Source organism: Rhinopithecus roxellana, chromosome 4 (assembly GCF_007565055.1).
Source record: "Rhinopithecus roxellana isolate Shanxi Qingling chromosome 4, ASM756505v1, whole genome shotgun sequence".
Taxonomy (NCBI): domain Eukaryota; kingdom Metazoa; phylum Chordata; class Mammalia; order Primates; family Cercopithecidae; genus Rhinopithecus; species Rhinopithecus roxellana.
The window spans coordinates 31,906,686-31,926,465 of NC_044552.1; the positions used below are offsets into that span (position 1 = coordinate 31,906,686).

General features: G+C 41.1%; 1 protein-coding gene across 1 annotated transcript in view; it reads right to left on the minus strand.

The window, feature by feature from the left end:
• The window catches only part of BTBD9 (BTB domain containing 9), a 487,969-nt gene that overhangs the window by 82,341 nt on the left and 385,848 nt on the right, over window positions 1-19,780 (minus strand). The window contains exon 9 of the mRNA XM_010389718.2: window positions 9,390-9,497. Within this exon, the coding sequence (XP_010388020.1) occupies window positions 9,390-9,497 (108 nt within the window). The remainder of the gene's footprint in view (window positions 1-9,389; window positions 9,498-19,780) is intronic.

A 19,780-nucleotide genomic window follows, 5' to 3' on the forward strand; every position in this document is an offset into this window, starting at 1 on the left:
AATAAACACCTAGATTGGGGGAAAAGTTTATTCAGAAGGGAATTTAGATGGTAAATCTGGCAGGAAATAGAAAGTCTGTGATAAAATTAGAAGCTAAAAGTTAGAAAGACTAGGTAGTTCCATATTAGGACTACAGAATTCTCCAGCGGAAAAAGAAAATTTTTATTACCTAATTCTTTTTATCTAATCGTTTGTATTTGCCAAAATGTTTGGGAAGGGCACAGTTTTGGATAGATGATGGCTGAGGTCACTAATACTTTGGCAGACAGAATTACTATCCAATAGGACCATGACGAAACAAAGAAATTGTTTAAAAAATGAATGCAAATGAGGTCAATATGTGAGGGAGTATACTGACAGGAAACAAGACAGCTATATAACGTGGCAGAGGCACAGCCAAGCACATGAAAGGTAAGGAAAATGACTTGGGGTCACTGGGGACTATCAACAGCTGACTACAAGTCAGCCCATGCCGCAGTGCTTTTGGGAATTCAGGTCCAAGATGGCTGACATTGTAGGCACAGTTCACTCTCCCTTCCTGGAAACCACTGACATGCCACCAAAGAAATGCAAAGAGAATACATTCAAAAAGGTTGCAAATTGGAGAGGACATCAGTAAATGAAAAATTTTGGTGAATTTTGAGAAAATGATATGCACATGAAATATTACTCATTTATAAATCGAGGAGAACTGGGCAGATTTCCATACCGAAGCAAACTGAGCAGGATAATAACAAATGACCCACATCCAGCCATGTCATTGTGAAATTTGAGACTACCGGGGTGAAGAGAAGATCCTAAAGGCTTCTATAGAGAAAAATAAATTACTACAAAGAATATGAATCAGATTGACATCAGATTTCTCATGTGCAACATTAGATACTAGATAGCAATAAATCCAAGCTGTTAGACTTCTGAAAAACACTGAATTCTATACCCAGCCAAACTATGATTCAGATATGCTGGGGTTCTGAAAATTTGTATTCTATATCCCTTTTCTGAAAAAAAAATTATCCATAGATTTATTCTCTACAATGGCCATGAGTGATCTTCTTTCTTTATTTGTTTGAGACAGGGTCTTGTTCTGTCACCCAGGTTGGAGCACAGTAGTGTGATCTTAGCTCACTATAACCTCGAACTCCTGGGCTTCAGCAATCCTCCCTCCTCAGCCTCCAAAGTAGCTGCAACTACAGGTGTGTGCCATGATATCTGGCTTTTTTTTTTTCTTCTTCACATTTTATTTATTTGGTAGAGACAAGGTCTCACTATGTTGCTGGGGCTGGTCTTGAACTCCTGGCCTCAAACAATCCTCCTGCCTCAGCCTCCCAAAGTGCTGGGATTATAGCAATCTTTTTAACTAAATGTTCAGGCTGAACAGACTCAAACAAGCCATAATTGGCTTCAGATTCACCTAGGAGACAGAATGGGAAACACAGCAAGCCCCCAGGACAGGCACCAGGTATGTCTTCCCTTCGGGAGTCTTTGTAGCAGTCAATACAACTGTCTGGGGGCTATTCTTTTTGGCCTGCAGGTGACAGCTCAAATAAGAGCATTAAGAATCAAGAAGAAAAAAAAAGAGTATATAAGACTCAAGGAAAAAAAAGAGTATGTAAGACTCAACAACGGGTGACTGTGGAGCTGCTCTGGCTTAGAAGCCTCACATTCCAAATAGAAACTAATACTTCTTGTGACAGCTCCATAAGCACAGATCCCAGAATCGCAAGGAATAAGCCCAATTACAAAAATCTCTGCACTCAGGGAAGCACAAGGATCTATAGTTTCTGACCAGATATTTACAGTTTTCCCAGGCCACATGCAATTTACCATTTCAGGGGTAATTTTAAAAAATCATAAGCAGTGTTGCTTATAATGCAGCAGACATTCCACTACAATCAGGTTTTCAGGGGGACAGGTCTAGAAAACTAACAGAGACCCAAGGTCAATATCTCAAGCAAAGGGAAAGGGTTTTTATTTATTATTTTTTTTTAAACCATTTACCTACATTCCACAAAAAGAAAATGAAATTGAGGAAACAGTGTTACCAATGATAGGAAAGAAGAAATTTTAGGATCGCAGACATAAACAATCTATTCAAAATCAACCAATGAACAAACAGTATGCTTTAGAAGTTCCTGCAACAGGAAAAAACTAATCAGAAACTTCAAGAAAACAAAAAGCTGTCTAATAGGAAGCTACTTAAAATGTGGAATAATTTTGAGCACTTGTAAGAAAATCTAATCTGCTTCATCAGTACAGTACAATTCTTCCAAGAGGGGAACAAGTTTACTGACATAGAATAATATTTCCCTAACTCTAGATCCAACCAATTACTAGATCTGTCATGAACAACGTTTATATATATCATTATATTATAATGAGTTCTTAGTGTTTTTCCCTTTTCAGGATCAATTTATAGTTAACACATAGATGATTTAACTATAAGTTATGAACAAAAAATAAGTATCACAATGTCAATATAGTAAAGCAGCTAACAGATGAGAAGTAGAAAGGGAAAAATAGAGGGAAAGGTACTGGGTGGCAATTTCTTCATCAATGTAGTAAAGAGTCAAGAAATATTGTTTATAACTGATGGATCAAAAAATAGAGGTTTAGGCCGGGCGCAGCGGCTCACGCCTGTAATCCCAGCACTCTGGTAGGCCAAGGCGGGTGGATCACAAGGTCAGGAGTTCGAGACCAGCCTGACCAATGTGGTGAAATCCCGTTGGTGAAACCCCTCTGCTAAAACTACAAAAATTAGCCAGGTGTGGTGGTGTGCCCCTGTAATCTCAGCTACTCAGGAGGCTGAGGCAGGAGAATCACTTGAACTCAGGAGGCACAGGTTGCAGTGAGCCGAGACCACGTCATTGCACTCCAGCCTGGGTGACAGAGAGAGACTATGTCTCAGAAAAAATAATAACAATAATAGAGGTTTGGCTGGGTACAGTGGCTCACGCCTGTAATCCCAGCACTTTGGGAGGCCAAGGCGGGCGGATCATGAGGTCAGGAAATCAAGACCATCCTGGCTAACACAGTGAAACCCCATCTCTACTAAAAATACAAAAAATTAGCCGGGCGTGGTGGCGGGCGCCTATGGTCCCAGCTACTTGGGAGGCTGAGGCAGAAGAATGGCGTGAACCCAGGAGGCGGAGCTTGCGGTGAGCCGAGATCACGCCATTGCACTCCAGCCTGGATAACAAAGTGAGACTCCGCCTCAAAAAAAAAAATTATTATAATAATAGAGTTTAAGTATATTTAATTGTAAAAGATAAATACTAACAGAACTAAAAATCATAACTAACAAAAATGAGGGATGGTTAAATGAGCTAAATTTCTCATTTGTTTTATATCAAGGAGTTAGTAAAGTTAAGTTAATAAAAGAGGTGTGAATTTTTTTTTTTTTAAAGATGGGCGAAAGTGCTGGGATTACAGGTGTTAGCCACTGCAGCCAGCCTACTTTCGACCATTTTTTTAGTTTTTAAAACTTCTCGACTATAAAAATATTTCAGACAGGCGCGGTGGTTCACGCCTGCACTTTGGGAGGCCAAGGTGAGTGGATCACCTGAGGTCAGGAGTTCAAGACCAGCCTGGCCAACATAGTGAAACCCTATCTCTACTAAAAATGCACAAAATTAGCCAGCCATGGTAGCATGTACTTGTAATCCCAACTACTTGGGAGGCTGAGGCTGGAGAATCACTTGAACCTGGGAGGCGGAAGCTGCAGTAAGCCAAGATTACACCATTGCACCCCAACTTGGGTGACAGAGTAAGACTCTGTCTCCAAAAAAAAAAAAAAAAAAAAAAAAAAGTGAGAGCTTTTAAAATAAAGGGTACAGGTCAAAGGGTACAGGATTAGATTGTATGAAGAAAGAGGGGTAAAAGGTAATTTTAAAAAATTACTCACTATAAAAACAGAGTTATCTATAATAGAAAATAACTGCTTATCCTGAAAACAAACCAAGAGACTTAGGAGAGCTATGAAGGAAAATATCCCACTCCTGGAGCAGAGAAACTAACAGAGACACTGGAGAATCTCATTCCCCAGGGATTTTTCAGAGGACAGCAAATACCTATGTTTTGATTTCTTTACTAGGTAGAATGCTATCAAGAGGTGGAGCTATGATCTTTGAAAACTCCATATAATTTCATTTATAAACTCACGTACTCTATTTCAATAAAGAGCAGACTACAATTCTTGAAACTAACAGAATCCTCTCTTGAGGTCTGCTCTGTAGCATATTAGTTAAAAAGAAAAATCTTTTGCCTTTTGTCATTTACATATCTTCTATATTTCTTAAGGCCTAACTTGAAAAAGCGAGGTACAATAATTTCAAGTTACGCTTATAAACATAAAATCATAACCTCTGGTTCCATTGATTCTTACAGGGTTAACAGGCATTTGCCTTCTTACTACTATTTCTGTTCTTCTTTTTTTTTTTTTTTTGAGACGGAGTCTCGCTCGGCCGCCCAGGCTGGAGTGCTGTGGCCGGATCTCAGCTCACTGCAAGCTCCGCCTCCCGGGTTTACGCCATTCTCCTGCCTCAGCCTCCCGAGTAGCTGGGACTACAGGCGCCCGCCATCTCGCCCGGCTAATTTTTTTGTATTTTTTAGTAGAGACGGGGTTTCACCGTGTTAGCCAGGATGGTCTCGATCTCCTGACCTCGTGATCCGCCCGTCTCGGCCTCCCAAAGTGCTGGGATCACAGGCTTGAGCCACCGCGCCCGGCCTCTGTTCTTCTAATGTATTATTTATTTAATAATTTGTAAAACACTGCTATCACATCTAAGTGCTAAAATACAAAGTTAAAAACATATAAATTATTTAAATCCACCAATAAAAATTTAAAAAGAGAAAAATATGTTGATAATTTAATGCAAAGCTACTAGAAGAGGATCTAATGAGTGAACGAGACTTTGAAACCAAAAAAGTCCCCATTTAACTAAATACAAAATGAATATGACATGTACCTGATCAATAGTTAGTCAATCAGCTCTTGTTAAAAACCCACACTGGGCCGGGCGCGGTGGCTCATGCCTGTAATCCCAGCACTATGGGAGGCCAAGGTGGACGGATCACCTGAGGTCAGGAGTTCAAGACTGGCCTGGCCAATGTGGTGAAACCCCGTATCTACTAAAATACAAAAATTAACCTGGCACAGTGGCACACACCTGTAATCTCGGGAGGCTGAGGCAGGAGAATCACCTGAACCTGGCAGGCAGAGGTTCCAGTGAGCTGAGATCACACCATTGCACTCCAGTCTGAGTGACAGAGTGAGACTCCGTCTCAAAAAACACCGACAACAACAACAACAACAAAACACCCACATTGTATAGCACCTTTGTGTTAGTCCGTTTTCACACTACTATATAGAAATATCTGAGACTGAGTAACTTATAAACAAACAGCTTTAATTGACTCACATTTTCACATGGCTGGAGAGGCATCAGGAAACCTGCAATCATGGCAGAAGGTGAAGGGGAGGCAAGAACCTTTTTCACAAGGCAGCAGGAGAGAGAAGAGTGAAGAACTTCCAAACACTTCTAACACCATCAGATCTCATGAGAACTCACTCACTATCATGGAGACAGCATGGGGGAAATTGCCCCCATGATCCAGTCACCTCCCTTAACACATGGGGATCACAGGTCCCTCCCTCGACATGTGGGGATTATAATTCGAGATGAGATTTGGGTGGGGACACAGAGCCAAACCATGTCAACCTTTAACAGAGGGACATAAAAAAGAAGAGGAATCCAGTTTACAACAATAAATGACAAAAGAGACCCGTGGTGGGTAAGATACATACAAGATGACAAGCTTTGAGAAAGTACAAGGTCTGGTCTGGGAGCTGTGGACCCAATTAGCAAAGACTCTGGGAAGACAAATGCATAGTTGTTCATGGGCCGTGGAGGCCCTTCTATTTTATAAAAATGGTTCCAGGAGCTTGGGATAAATTAACCACTTTGTTTCCCCCTTTTCATCATCTAGCTTGGTACAGTCTTCTTTAGCAGTGTTTTGAGTCCTAAGAGGCAATGTGGTATAGTGGCAAAAACCTGGATTTAAAACTTAGCTCTGCTTCTGCAAGAAGAGGCTGAGATGGTAACAAGATCTGTGCTCCACTGGGAAGTGGCTACCCAACCAGGAATTGACTACATTTCCCAGCCATATCAGCATCTAGTATGGCAATGTGACTAGTTTATCTCAGTGGCATGTTAGTGGAAGTCATGTATGCTACCCGTAAAGCAGGGCTTTTCAGAACTACGTGTACCCTCTCTATTCTTTCTCCTGCTAGCTAAATGTGGCTGATGCTGAGGAGGAACTAGATGGCAGAACCACAAGAAAGAAGCTGCCTGGGTTCCTCAGTCACTTCTGGGAAAATCACTTAACTATGAACACACATACTGACTGTCCCATGACTGAGAAACAAACTATTGTGTTAAGCCACCGAAATACTAAAGCTTATTTGTTACAGTAGCAAGAGTTAACCTAACCAACATATATATATGTGCTGATAATTACTAAAATAATAACGGTGATGGTGTCAGACACTGCATCAAACAAGTCATCATTAATACTGTTAAGAAATCTTGGCCGGGTGTGGTGGCTCAAGCCAGTAATCCCAGCACTTTGGGAGGCCGAGACGGGTGGATCACGAGGTCAGGAGATCGAGACCATCATGGCTAACACGGTGAAACCCCGTCTCTACTAAAAAATACAAAAAACGGCCGGGCGCGGTGGCTCAAGCCTGTAATCCCAGCACTTTGGGAGGCCGAGACGGGCGGATCACGAGGTGAGGAGTTCGAGAGCATCCTGGCTAACACGGTGAAACCCCCGTCTCTACTAAAAAATACAAAAAAAGCTAGCCAGGCGAGGTCGCTGGCGCCTGTAGTCCCCGCTACTCGGGAGGCTGAGGCAGGAGAATGGCATAAACTCGGGAGGCGGAGCTTGCAGTGAGCTGAGATCCGGCCACTGCACTCCAGCCTGGGCGACAGAGCCAGACTCCGTCTCAAAAAAAAAAAAAAAAAAAAAAAAAAAAGAAATCTTGGCCCAGCCTAGGCAACATGGTGAGGTGCTGTCTCCACAAAAAAAAAAAAAAAAAAAAAAAAAAAATTGCTGGGCACAGTGGCACACAGCTATAGTCCCAGCTGCCTGGGAGACTGAGGTGGGAAGATCACTTGAGCCCAGGAGTTTGAGGGTACAGTGAGCCTTGATCGTACCACTGCACTCCAGTCTGAGCAACAGAGTGAGACCGTGCCCCCACCCCAAGTAAGCACATGAAAAGATGCTCAACATCATTAGCCATGAGGGAAATGTACATGAAAACTATAATGATATGCTACTTCATCCCCACTAGGATGGCTATGGTCAAAAAGATGGGCAATAGCAAGTACTTGTGAGAATGTGGAAAAATGAGAACCCTCAAACATTGATGGTGGGAAGGTAAAATGGTGCAGCTGCTGTGAAAAATTTTGGCAGTTCCTCAAAAAGTTAAACGCAGAGTTATCCTATGACCCAGCAATTCTACTCTCAGATATAGACCCAAAGGAATCGAAAATATATGTTCACATAAAAACTTGTACAGGAATGTTCATAGCAGCATTATTCATAATAGCCAAGAAGTGGAAACCATTCAAATGTTTATCAGCTGAAAAATGGATAAACAAATGTGGTATATGCATACAATGGAATATTATTCAGCCATAAAAAATGAAATACAGGCCAGGCGCGGTGGCTCAAGCCTGTAATCCCAGCACTTTGGGAGGCCGAGACGGGCAGATCATGAGGTCAGGAGATCGAGACCATACTGGCTAATACGGTGAAACCCCGTCTCTACTAAAAAATACAAAAAAAAAACTAGCCGGGCGACGAGGCGGGCGCCTGTAGTCCCAGCTACTCGGGAGGCTGAGACAGGAGAATGGCGTGAACCCGGGAGGCGGAGCTTGCAGTGAGCTGACAGCCGGCCACTGCACTCCAGCCTGGGCGGCAGAGCAAGCGGCAGAGCAAGACTCCGTCTCAAAAAAAAAAAAAAAAAAAAAAAAAAATGAAATACAGATGATATATGCTACATCACGGATGAACCTTGAAAACATTATGCTAAGTGAAAGAAGCAAGGAACGAAAGGTCACATCTATACAATTGCATTTATATGAAATGTCCAGAGTATACAAATCCATAAAGAAAAGACAGAAGGTAGATTATTGGATGCTAGGGCTGGGAGAGTTGGAGGGAAATGGGGAGTGACTGCTAATGGGGAAAATGTTTCTTTTTGGGGTGATAAAAATGTTCTGGAATATTAGATAGCAGTGGTGGTTGCACAACACTGTGAATATCCTAAAAACCACTCAATTGTACACTTTAAAAGGGTAAATTTTATGGTATGTGAATTATATCTCAATTTAAAAAAGAAAAGAAAAAGAGAAACACATTTGCTCCACCTTGCCTCTTAGAGATTCTGGCTCTACACAAAGAGGCACTGAGCTCTTTTCATGTACCATGATTCTAGGCTGCTCAGAACCTGCAGACTCCTTCTTCCTATCTTCTGCTGCAAGCAGACAAGTCCAAACAGCCCCAGTGCCATATGCATTAAATGCCTCTGTCTGCATGTGGAGAAATAAGGTACAAGGCTTTCCTTAGTTTGAGTAACAGCATAGTTAACAACGAGATGAGATAAATAAATTTGACGCTAGCCCTGAGAATGCTATGAGTGTGGGGAATAGGATAGAGCTCCATAATAACTACTAAAGTATATATTGCTTCAGCAAAGTTCTCTAAGGAAGAAAACAATCCTAAAAAACGTTCTCACTCATAGGTGGGAGTTGAACAGTGAGAACACTTGGACACAGGGAAGGGAACATCACATACTGGGGCCTGTCGGGGGGTGGGAGGCTGCGGGAGGGATAGCATTAGGAGAAATACCTAACGTAAATGACAAGTTGATGGGTGCAGCAAACTAACACGGCACATGTATACGTATGTATCAAACCTGCACGTTGTGCACATGTACCCTAGAACTTAAAGTATTAAAAAAAAAAGTGTGGTGTGTGGTGGGTGCTGCGGCAGGGTGGAGCGGGGGGTTATGAGAGAGGATTGTATAAGGAAAGTATCCTTTTTTTCCCTATTTAGGCACACATGCCATTTTCAAAAGTGTGAGTCAAATTCACACCACAGAGTAGAGAACATCAAGTAAATTTCATATAAGTATTTGGTGACATCAAGTAAATTTCATATAAGTATTTAATAGTCAAAACTGAAGAGAAGATCACTGGAGTGTGTTTTCAATCTCCAAGTAAGAATGTAATTTGGTGATTCTATGACTCTTCTTTGGAGCCTCCCAATCCACTGGGAAGACTGTCTTTTCAATAGGAATAAATTCCTGAAAAGACACAACTTACTTGCAGGACACTTTAGTTCTGTCAGCAACCATGGTCCACTGTTGCTGGTTGGTAGAAACCTCAACGTAGTAGCTATAGCTTCGATCATCACAATCCCACAGTAGTAACCTGAACAAAGGGAAAAACGTAAGATTGCTGTAAACATTTTAACTGGTTGTTTCCTTAGGCTGCGGGCATATCCCTCCCACCCACCTCCTTTGTCCAGCACATTTCTAAGACTGGACAAAGTGAATCCCAAAAAAGCATGAAGAGAAAAGCCAAGTCAGTCTGCAGTGAGAGGCTTTTAATCTTTAGTTTTTTTTCAAAAGTCCCCCAATCCCAGGCAGCCTCTGCCCCACTGGTGGCAAAGTTCTTTAGACTGGTTTAGGAGAGAGATGTCCCCAGATCACCCTTCCAGCTTCCTCTAACTCTCCTCTCCAGTTGGTTCGGCTGACCACTGCTCATGGGAGAATCTATAACTTCGAATAGATTTTTATTTTTCATTTCTATTTTTAGAGACAAGGTGTTTATCTGTCACACCCTGGCTGGAGTGCAGTGGTGTGATCAGCGGAGTAATCAGTGGTGCAAACAGTGGAGGCTCACTGTAGCCTCCAACTCCTAGGCTCAAATGATCTTCCCACCTCAGCCTCCTGAGTGGCTGGGACTATATAGATGCACACTATTTTTTTTTGTAGAGGCACAGTCTCACTATGTTGCCCAGGCAGGTCCTGAACTCCTGGTCTCAAGTGATCCTCCTACCTTTGCCTCCCAAAGTGCTGAGATTATAGGTATGAGCCACCGTGCCCAGCCTAATTGATATTTTTATTTTTATTTTTAGAGCACATTTTCACTCTGCTGCCCAGACTGGACTGCAGTGGTGTGATCATAGCTCCTTGCAGCCTCCAACTCCTGGGCTCAAGTGATCCTTCTACCTCAGCCTCCCAAGTAATTACAAGCATGCACCACCATGCCTGGCTGATTTTTAAATTTTATGTAGAGTCAGGGTCTCACTATGTTGCCCAGGCTGGTCTCAAACTTCTAGCCTCAAGTGATCCTCCCACCTCAGCCTCCCAAAGTGCCAGGATTACAGGTGTGAGCCACTGTGCTGGTCTAATTGATATTTCTTATAGTATTTTCTAATTGGTTATAACCCCATCACCTTTACTATCATGTTTTAGCTTCCTTCTTATTCTCACCAGGATTTTTACATAGCTGTAGTAGGGTTATCTGATTTGGAGATATAGGCAAACATACATTCATTTGCAAAACTTTCATTATTTAGAAATTGATTACCTTGGTCCTGTTCTTAACCCCCTTTTCTGCCCAGATAAGAACTTAAGCATTAACTGTGTAATTCCATTTACATGAAGCTCAAAGCAGACAATTTATCTGTTGGTGACAGGAATCAGAATAGTGGTTAGCTCTGGGGGAGGTATCGACTAGGAAAGGGTAAAAGGGAATTTTCTAGAATCCTGGAAAAGTACTAATTTTGATCTGAGTGGTAGTTATGCATGTAAATAATCACTGAGCTATACATAAAAGATCTGTTCACTCTGTGTGTGTTACTCCTCCATTTTACATATATATATATAATTTTTTTTTTTTTTTTTTGGGATACGGAGTCTCACTCTGTCTCTCAGGCTGGAGTGCAATGGCGTAATCTCAGCTCACTGCAACCTCTGCCTCCCGGGTTCAAGTGATTATCCTGCCTCAGCCTCCCGAGTAGCTGGGGTTACAGGTGCCCATCACCACGCCCAGCTAATTTTTGTATTTTTAGTAGAGATGGGGTATCACCAGGTTGGGCAGGCTGGTCTCAAACTCCTGACCTCAAGTGATCCACCTGCCTCAGCCTCCCAAAGTGTTGGGATTACAGGCGTGAGCCACTATGCCTAGCCTAAAAAATAATTTTAGAAAAGAATCTGAACATTGCAGTACAGGATTAGTATTTTGCTTCTGACAGTGCCACAGGGAAGACAGATAATGTTTTCTATTATTTCAGCCTTAAAAGTCCTTCTCATACCAACTATATATTTTACTGCTTTATAGTTGGTCATATGTGTTTGCTTCCTCTACCAGCTGGCATAGATAGTAAGCTCCTTGAAGGCAGTGTCTATGTCTTACTGATTTTTTCTATACCATTGACAGAATGTCTTACATGGAGCTTAAACTCAGTCAGTGGTTGCTGAGCAAATACATTCTTGTTAACAACAACAATAATGGCTGGGCGCGGTGGCTCACGCCTGTAATCCTATTACTTTGGGAGGCCAAGGCGGGTGGGTCACGAGATCTGGAGATAGAGACCATCCTGGCTAACATAGTGAAACACCATCTCTACTAAAAATACAAAAAATTATCCAGGCGTGGTGGTGGGTGCCTGTAATCCCAGCTACTTGGGAGGCTGAGGCAGGAGAATCGCTTGAATCTGGGAGGTAGAGCTTGCAGTGAGCTGAGATCATACCACTGCACTCCGGCCTGGTCGACAGAGACTCTGTCTCCAAAAAAAAAAAAAAAAAAAATCAATCATAATGATCATGATGGCCAATATTTCTTTAATGTTAACTGTGTATCAGTCCCTATGTTAAGCGCTCTATACAATTTGTCTTATTAAAATCCTTCTAAATATCTTCTTAGCAAGCATTATTATTATGAAATTACAGACATTGAAAGTGTAAGGATTAAAGCATGTTAAGTAACCTGTCTAAACTCATACAGTAACTAAGTGATGGAAATGATACAAGGTTCTCACCTGGTACCTTCACCAAAAGCCCATTTCTGTAATCTCACTGTCAAATGTTTCCATTACTCTAGTTTATATATCTGGTTCCCAATTTACAACCTCTAATCTATCACTCTATAAAAGTGGTTTGTATTATTTTCCCCTAATCTTATGATTATAATCAGTGAAAATCCTTTGCACAAGTTCACTTTAGTGTTGTATATAAAGCTATTACTGAGGACTAGGATTGCCTGTATTTTCTGTTTTCCTTTACCCTTACCTTTTTTTTTTTTGGTTGTTGGAGGAGGTTGGGGGGACAGCTTCTCTCTCTGTTGCCCAGACTGGAGTGCAGTGGTGCAGTCATAGCTCACTGCAGCCTCAAACTCCTGGGCTAAAGCAATCCTCCTGCCTCAGCCTGCCAAGTAGCTGGGATTACAGGCACACACTACCACACCCGGCTAATTAAAAAACAAACAAAAAGATTATTTTGTAGAGATAGGGTCTCACTGTGTTGGCCAGGTGGGGTCAAACTCCTGGCCTCAAGCTACCCTCTTGCCTGGCCTCCTAAAGGGCTCACCTTCCCTTTCATTCTTTATTTTCTATTGTAATTCTGTTTGCTATCAATTACTAAACTCATACTACCTAATATTTTTGAACTCTTTTAAGTAGAGAAAACTGTTAAATGGGTTTGGAAAGCATTAGCAGATGATACCTACTGATTCTCTTTAATACGCCTGAACGTTTAATCTCTCAAAGTACCCTGAATGAATCAGAAAGGATTCCACTCTGTTGTTCTTAAGTGTCCCAAAATCCTACTCTTAGATTACACTAATTTGCTTATAAGAATATGAATCATTTCCTTCATTAGTCATTTCCTCAAATATTATCCTAGTTTCTGAGCACTTTTATGCAGTTAGCCTATGCTAATTTATATTTATTTTGAGTAACTTTTAAAAGTGTTATTTTTTGCTTCTATGTTTGTCTGGCTCTCATTTTGAGTATAAGAACTTTAGAAAGGATGTTTATCTTTCTCTTTTTAAAAACTCTGCTTCAAACATGTGGGCTCTGTTCATGGCATATGTTCCATATATGTTCTGGATTGAAATCATTCATAACTCTGACACAGTAGAGTAAAACTAGGGGAAAACTTAAAATCAATTAATAATTCTCTAAAATTATTAATTTATCTCCCCTAAAAACTAGGGGAGATAATGTTGAGGTTACTTTCCCCAATGCAATTTTAAATTATTTATGGAGAGCCAGGTTTATCATATTTCCTATCCTTCTAGATAATCATAAGCTAGTGTTTCTACAGAGGACTGAAATGAAAACAGTCAGTCCCTTTTGGGATAGAACCTAACCAGATCTCCAAATATTTCATGGAAAATGACTGCCTTGAGGATATGGGATATGGAGAAGATAAAAAAATGGAGGATAAATTATGAGTATCATATATGTTCTAGTAGATATTCTTGGAGTGATAACATATTTGAGGAAAATTTTAAGGTGTATATATCATGCTCTGTAAGTAGCTTATTCTATAAAAGTCCTCCAATTTGTTTCAAGGCAAATTATTATTTTAAAATGAAGGTAATCTGAAATTCCAGTAACTTTTAAAACATACACACACAGTACATATGGTTTGTAACTGGCTGCTTTTGCTTAATGGTCTATTATGAATATCTTTTTGTATCATCAGATATTCTTCTACATCATATGTACTGAATAGTATTTCACTGTATGGATGTCTCATACTTTATTTAATCAATCTATTATTATTAGACACTTACGCAGTTAATATTTCACTGTTATGAAATTCTTTTTTTTTCCTTTGGAAACAGGGTTTTGCTCTGTTGCCCAGGCTGGAGAATGAAGTGGCACAGTCATAGCTCACTGCAGCCTCGATTTCCTGGACTCAAGCAATCCTCCTGCCTCAGCTTCCTGAGTAGCTAGGACTACAGGTGCATACCACCACGCCCCGCTGATATTTAAAAAAAAATTTTTGTTGCCGAGGCTAGTGTCCAACTCCTGGCCTCAAGCAATCCCTCCACCTCAGCTTCCCAAAGTGTTGGGATTAAAAGCATTAGCCACTGAGTCCAGCCTATTATGAAAATTTTGTGATAGACATTCTTAAGCTAAATCTATGATTATTGTCTTTGAATGATTCTGTAAGTGGAACTCCTGGAGCAGGGCATATAACATCTCGAGGCTTTGATATATATCATAAAATAGCTGAATACTTCTATTCCCCCCAACCCCAAGCAAAAATCTATACCAATTTATATTAACACTACCAGCATTGCATAACAAATGCCTGTTTCTGTGCATCATCACCAATATTATGTATTATGTTTAAAAATACTGCTAATTTGATAGCTGAAATATCTCATTAATCTGCAATTTTTAACTTATTGAGCTTGAACATTTTATCCATTTTCTACTTATATTTATCTTTTTGTTAATGACTTACAAAATGTCCTCTATATTTAAAGATATTAATCTACTGCCTATCATAGTTTGCATGCTGAAGGTATTAATTTTTATTAGCCTAGTCTATCGATCTTTACCTCAATAATTTATCCTGGCCTAAATTCTTTTTTTCTGAACAGCAGCCAAGTGCTCATACTGGTTGAGACATCCTCTCTCTATTCCTCTATTAAGAGTCCTCAGGGACTGGAGATGTGGGGTCATGGTGACTCCTGAGTGGAAAAGGGACACCGATGGATCTCAGGTCATCGAGCCTAGAGCTCAGACTCATGTATGCTGAAGTTTTAAAGAGGACTTCTAACTAATGCCCAGGATGCATATTTGCTTAGAATTTAGGCTTAGGCAGGAATTAAACCCCTTTGTTGATTTGATTGAAAAAGGCAACTGCAGCTGAAGAACACTAAAGGAAAAATTGATTCAATCTTTGCTTTTCCATTGAGAGGAATTTTGTTCTACCAGTTCCCTTCATTTCTTTGGCTGCCTGAAAAGTGTATTCTTATGTCTTTGTGCCTGCAACAACAGAGAGCTATTTCTGACTTGTAAAGTAGCTGGGAATGTTTGCATGGTGAGCTCGCCCAGGACAGACACTCTCTATGACCTTAACTGAGATGAGCTCCTTAAACATATAATGCACACTTCCACCCATAGATCAGAAGCCATTTTCAAAAGGGGCTGAATAAAGGAAGTTGCTGGCCAAGATTTATCGATGCAGGTCAGGCCGGTGTTTAACTGTTGCCACAAACCTCTCTAACTAATGAGCCCAGCATGAAATGCCTGGTGATATTATATATGTTGTCTCCTCCGTCTTCCCTTATTCTCACTGTGAAGTTTCCCTAAAAGCAGTGAAGAGCTGGGCTTTTTTTCTTTTAATTGATTAGCAGATGTGATTTTGCTTACATCTTCCATAAATGCTCTGGCTGACTGCATACCATTGATTACCAGGGGTTCAGTTTACAGCAACTAATTGCTCTCCTTGCTGGTATTTTGATACAAAATTCAATAGCGAATATGTTTTCAAAACTCTTGCCTTTGTGGCTTGAGTCAGAAGTGACTCAAGGCAAACCCAGTGGACTGAGTTTTCCCGTCTTTAAAATAGTTTTTCTCTCATCAGTCTGTGAAGAAAGTTTCCAAATTGTAGCATTCTAATTGGAAGGTCTGCATTATGCATGCGATGACAAACTATGTTGTGCTCAATGGCACTTTTTTCATTCTTTTCTTAAGGGATTAACACTGTGCCAGATTGTGAACAATGGCTGAGGTTTAACAGTTGAGGTCAACAGCTTCTCCACTGAATTGGTGCCTTTTAGACCAGAAGCAAGTGCCTGTTGTGCCTGTTTCTAACTGTCCATCATTTGTGGGAAATTCCACTGGAAGGCCTGGGACCATAAAGCCACTGTTGCTAAATTTTCTCATTTGGGTGAAAACAAACTAAAGATCAGCAACCAGGATATTAGTGATAGTGCAATAACTTCTGATCAAATCCATTCCTAATCTTTCAATTAAAGTCAAAGATACTCCTGACCTCAAAAATGTATATAGTATATTCTTTGGTAAAGATCCTTTAAGTTCCTCAGAAATAATTGTCTTCCATTCAACAATTCAAAAAATATTTACTGAATAACTACTAAGTAACATTAGGCAAGTCGCTTAACTTACTTATACTTTGGTTTCATCCTTTGTGACATTAAATGTTGAGATCTGATGGCTTCTCAGCACTCTTCCAGTTCTAACATTTAATAATTCTGTTATAGCATATGCAGAGGTTTTTTTGGTATGTCTGTATGTTACACAGCAACTCCTGTCTTTGACAACTATTTCCAGACCAACCTCAAGGTGGACGTGGGAGATTCCTGAGCTTAGTTTATCCTCTGGACTTGGAAGCTGGGCTAATCAGATTTCCTTTCTCAAAAATTTAGAATTATGTGAGATTCCAGCTTAATGTGCTCTGTTCACTTGAAACGAGATGAGGAAAATATAGGCATTCTGGGGGTGAGTCTCTTTGATCACAGGCATACAGAAGCAAAGAAAGACATCTGCAGTGAGAAGCAGAGACCACAGGTTGTGCAGTCCAGGGAGAGCTACCTGGGGTCCTGACAGATTCCAATGTCTGGTTTCAAAATCTACTAGGGCCCTCCAAGTTTCTGCCCTAGTAGTCCATGAAAAATCTTCTAATCACTTAAATAAAGTTACCATTTGCGGCTTAAGATATCTTTACTTGGTTTCTGTTACTTGGAACTAAAAGGGCCAAAGATAAGCTCCTAGTGGAGTGCACTGGACAGAAAAGGTACTCAGTAAGAGTAGATGTTATGGCAATGAGGATGGCAATGATACTGTGATGGTTACAGGACCAGAGAGACAACGAGGTAAAGTGCAGGGGTGGTGGGAAACCTCCCTTACGATGGCAATCTTTTCATTCAATTATGAAAGAGGATTCTATGTAGAAACTGAGAGCAGTAAGACTGTGGTGTACGGTGGCAAGGCAAAACAGGCTTTGGAGTGGGCTCAGTGGCATCAGTGGAGCTATAGGGAGAGAGCCTTGCAAAGATGGAATGATCAGTGTAGTTTATAACTCTCCTCAGCAGTGGCACTGGGGAAGCAGGGCCAACAGTGACAAGAAGGATACAGGCCAGGGTCAAGGAATGAAGGGCCAGGAAAAGTAATGACCACTTGTAGGCTGCTGAGGAGGTAAGTGGGATCAGAGATGGTAGACTAATGTTCAGAACAGAGAAAGACTGGAGGTCATGATGCAAAGAACAGATGCGACAGCTGGAAAGGTGAGGGAGAGAGGTAAGGAGTTGTGCTGACAAAGGGAAGCTTCAGCACTTTTACCTACATCGGAAAAGTTCCGTTCCCCCTCCTCTGGATGAGAAGCAGAAGACAAACAACACATTAGGGGCCCTATTCTAATCTCTGCCACTGAGGGGCAGGAGGGAGCCTGTAACAGCTTCCAGAAGGAATTAATACAGCTTCAGATAAACAACTTTGCTGGTGAGAAAGAGGGACTTTCCCAAAGATGAGAGGGCTCCTTATTGTCAGCTGTCACAGGGTTCGATGATGTGGCTTTGCCCTCAGGTGGAGAGCATGGTCCAGCTGAGAAGAGCTGCTGGAGGATGCCAAGTCCAAAATGAGATTCTCAGCGGGAGCCTAGAGCCCAGTAACAATGTTTTCTCAAAAGTGTGTGAAGTAGACCAGGCGGCTGCCCTGAAGATTCCAGACATGAGAACTCCTGAGGTGTTGCCACTGCAGAGGCCTGCCTATGAATGGGCCACGACCTTTCAGGGCAAAGGGAACACCAGTCTCCTAATAGCAGGAGGAGGGAAAAACCGGCTGCTCATCAGATGGAATGGGTTTTTGGGAAGTGCATTAGTCAAAGGACATCAGAGAGTCTACCTACTGTCTCATAGGTGTTTAATCTCTCATATCTGGGACGTGGAGGGTGATTTCTCTAAAAGGGGATGAAACAATGGCACTGGTTAACAATATTCTCTTGCAGGTAGCCAGAGAAAAGGCAAGCAGAAGCTCTCGGGTGTCTGGCATACGTAGTTTCTGTGTTTAGTCAACTGAAGCCCAGGATTACAAAAATGTGAGGAGGTGGCAAGTATACACTTTGGCTCCACTGTGTAGGCTGGCTCATTAAGAAAGGGATAGGAGGGATTTTCTTTCTCATGAAATCTTACATTCGATATAGTATAATTTTTTTATTTATTTAAAGCCCACACACCATAAGAGATATAGTACAATCTAGGTAAGTTATCTGAAAGTGGTAACGTATCAATGGAGAATATGCCTGGAGGATATAACTGTGGATAGCTAGATGGGGCAAAACTTACCAAAACTTGAAGACAATACAAAACTACCAATCTTTTTTTTTTTTTTTTTCTATTTTTTAAGACAGGGTCTCAATCTGTTGCCTAGGCTGGAGTTCACTGGCACAATCTTGGCTCACTGCAACCTCCGCCTCCTGGGTTCAAGTGATCTTCCCAGCCTCCCACAGTGCCGGGCTTACAGGCATGAGCTACCACGCCTGGCTAAAATGACCAACTTTTAACAGCTAAGACCATCTTTTCACTTCTTAGAAGGATTAAGTTTTTAATTTCAAGTTTCAGGTGATAACATAAAAGCTAATACCACATTACCAAATAGCATGGCTGCAGCTGCAATATTCATTAGCTACTGAGTGTGGAATGAATGGTGAACAATTAATCATAGTCCCACCTCACATTCACACAGACCTCACTAGTTTCCAAATGTTTTTGCATACATTATCACATTTGGAAAAAAAAAAAATTTATAATCAGCACATTTCCTGCTTTTAAAGCAAATCTATTTTTCTAAGTTTCCTGGTTAATTTTCTTACATGGGCTAAACACTGCCCAAGCAATCTTTTACATATTATTTAATTACTTGACAAACTCTTTTAACAAATAAATTTTGCCCTAGGCTTACGATCTAGACTTCATACTACACAGTCCAATTTAATGAAAATTCTCGGCCGGGCATGGTGGCTCACACCTGTAATCCCAGCACTTTAGGAGGCCGAGGTGGGTGGATCACCTGAGGTCAGGAGTTCAAGACCACCCTGGGCAACATGGGGAAACCCCGTCTCTATTAAAAATACAAAACTTAGCTGGGTGAGGCAGCGTGCACCTGCTATCCCAGCTATTCAGGAGGCTGACACAGGAGAATCGCTGGAACCCGAGAGAAGGAGGGTGCAGTGAGCCGAGATCGTGCCACTGCATTCCAGCCTGGGCAACAAGAGCGAAACTCAGTCAAGAAAGAAAAAGAAAAGAAAAGAAAAAGAAAATAAAGAGAAAGAAAAAAAGAAAATTATCTCATTTTATGCTTTCAATGTGGAAATATGATAAAATTTGTCCAGGCCAAACAGCCCTTGAGAAGAAAAGCATTCTTATATTTTGGAAAGTGACTCTAATACAGCCCCTTCCTTAAGCAAAATGTTGGCATCAAAAATACTGGGAACCCCTCAAATGGTTTTATGATATTTTAAAAGGTGAAGCCACAATATGTTACAGACTTTTTGGGCAGTGACACACTAGGCAGGTATGCAGCTTTTACAGATATTCCCCGTGTTTAAATTTGGCATCATCAATTCCCCTCTCCAGCAAGGCCATCTGCCTTGATCCTAGCAACTTCCTCCTCATGATGAGTATATACAATCAGTGAGATCAGCCTGATTTGGCTCACCCGCAGG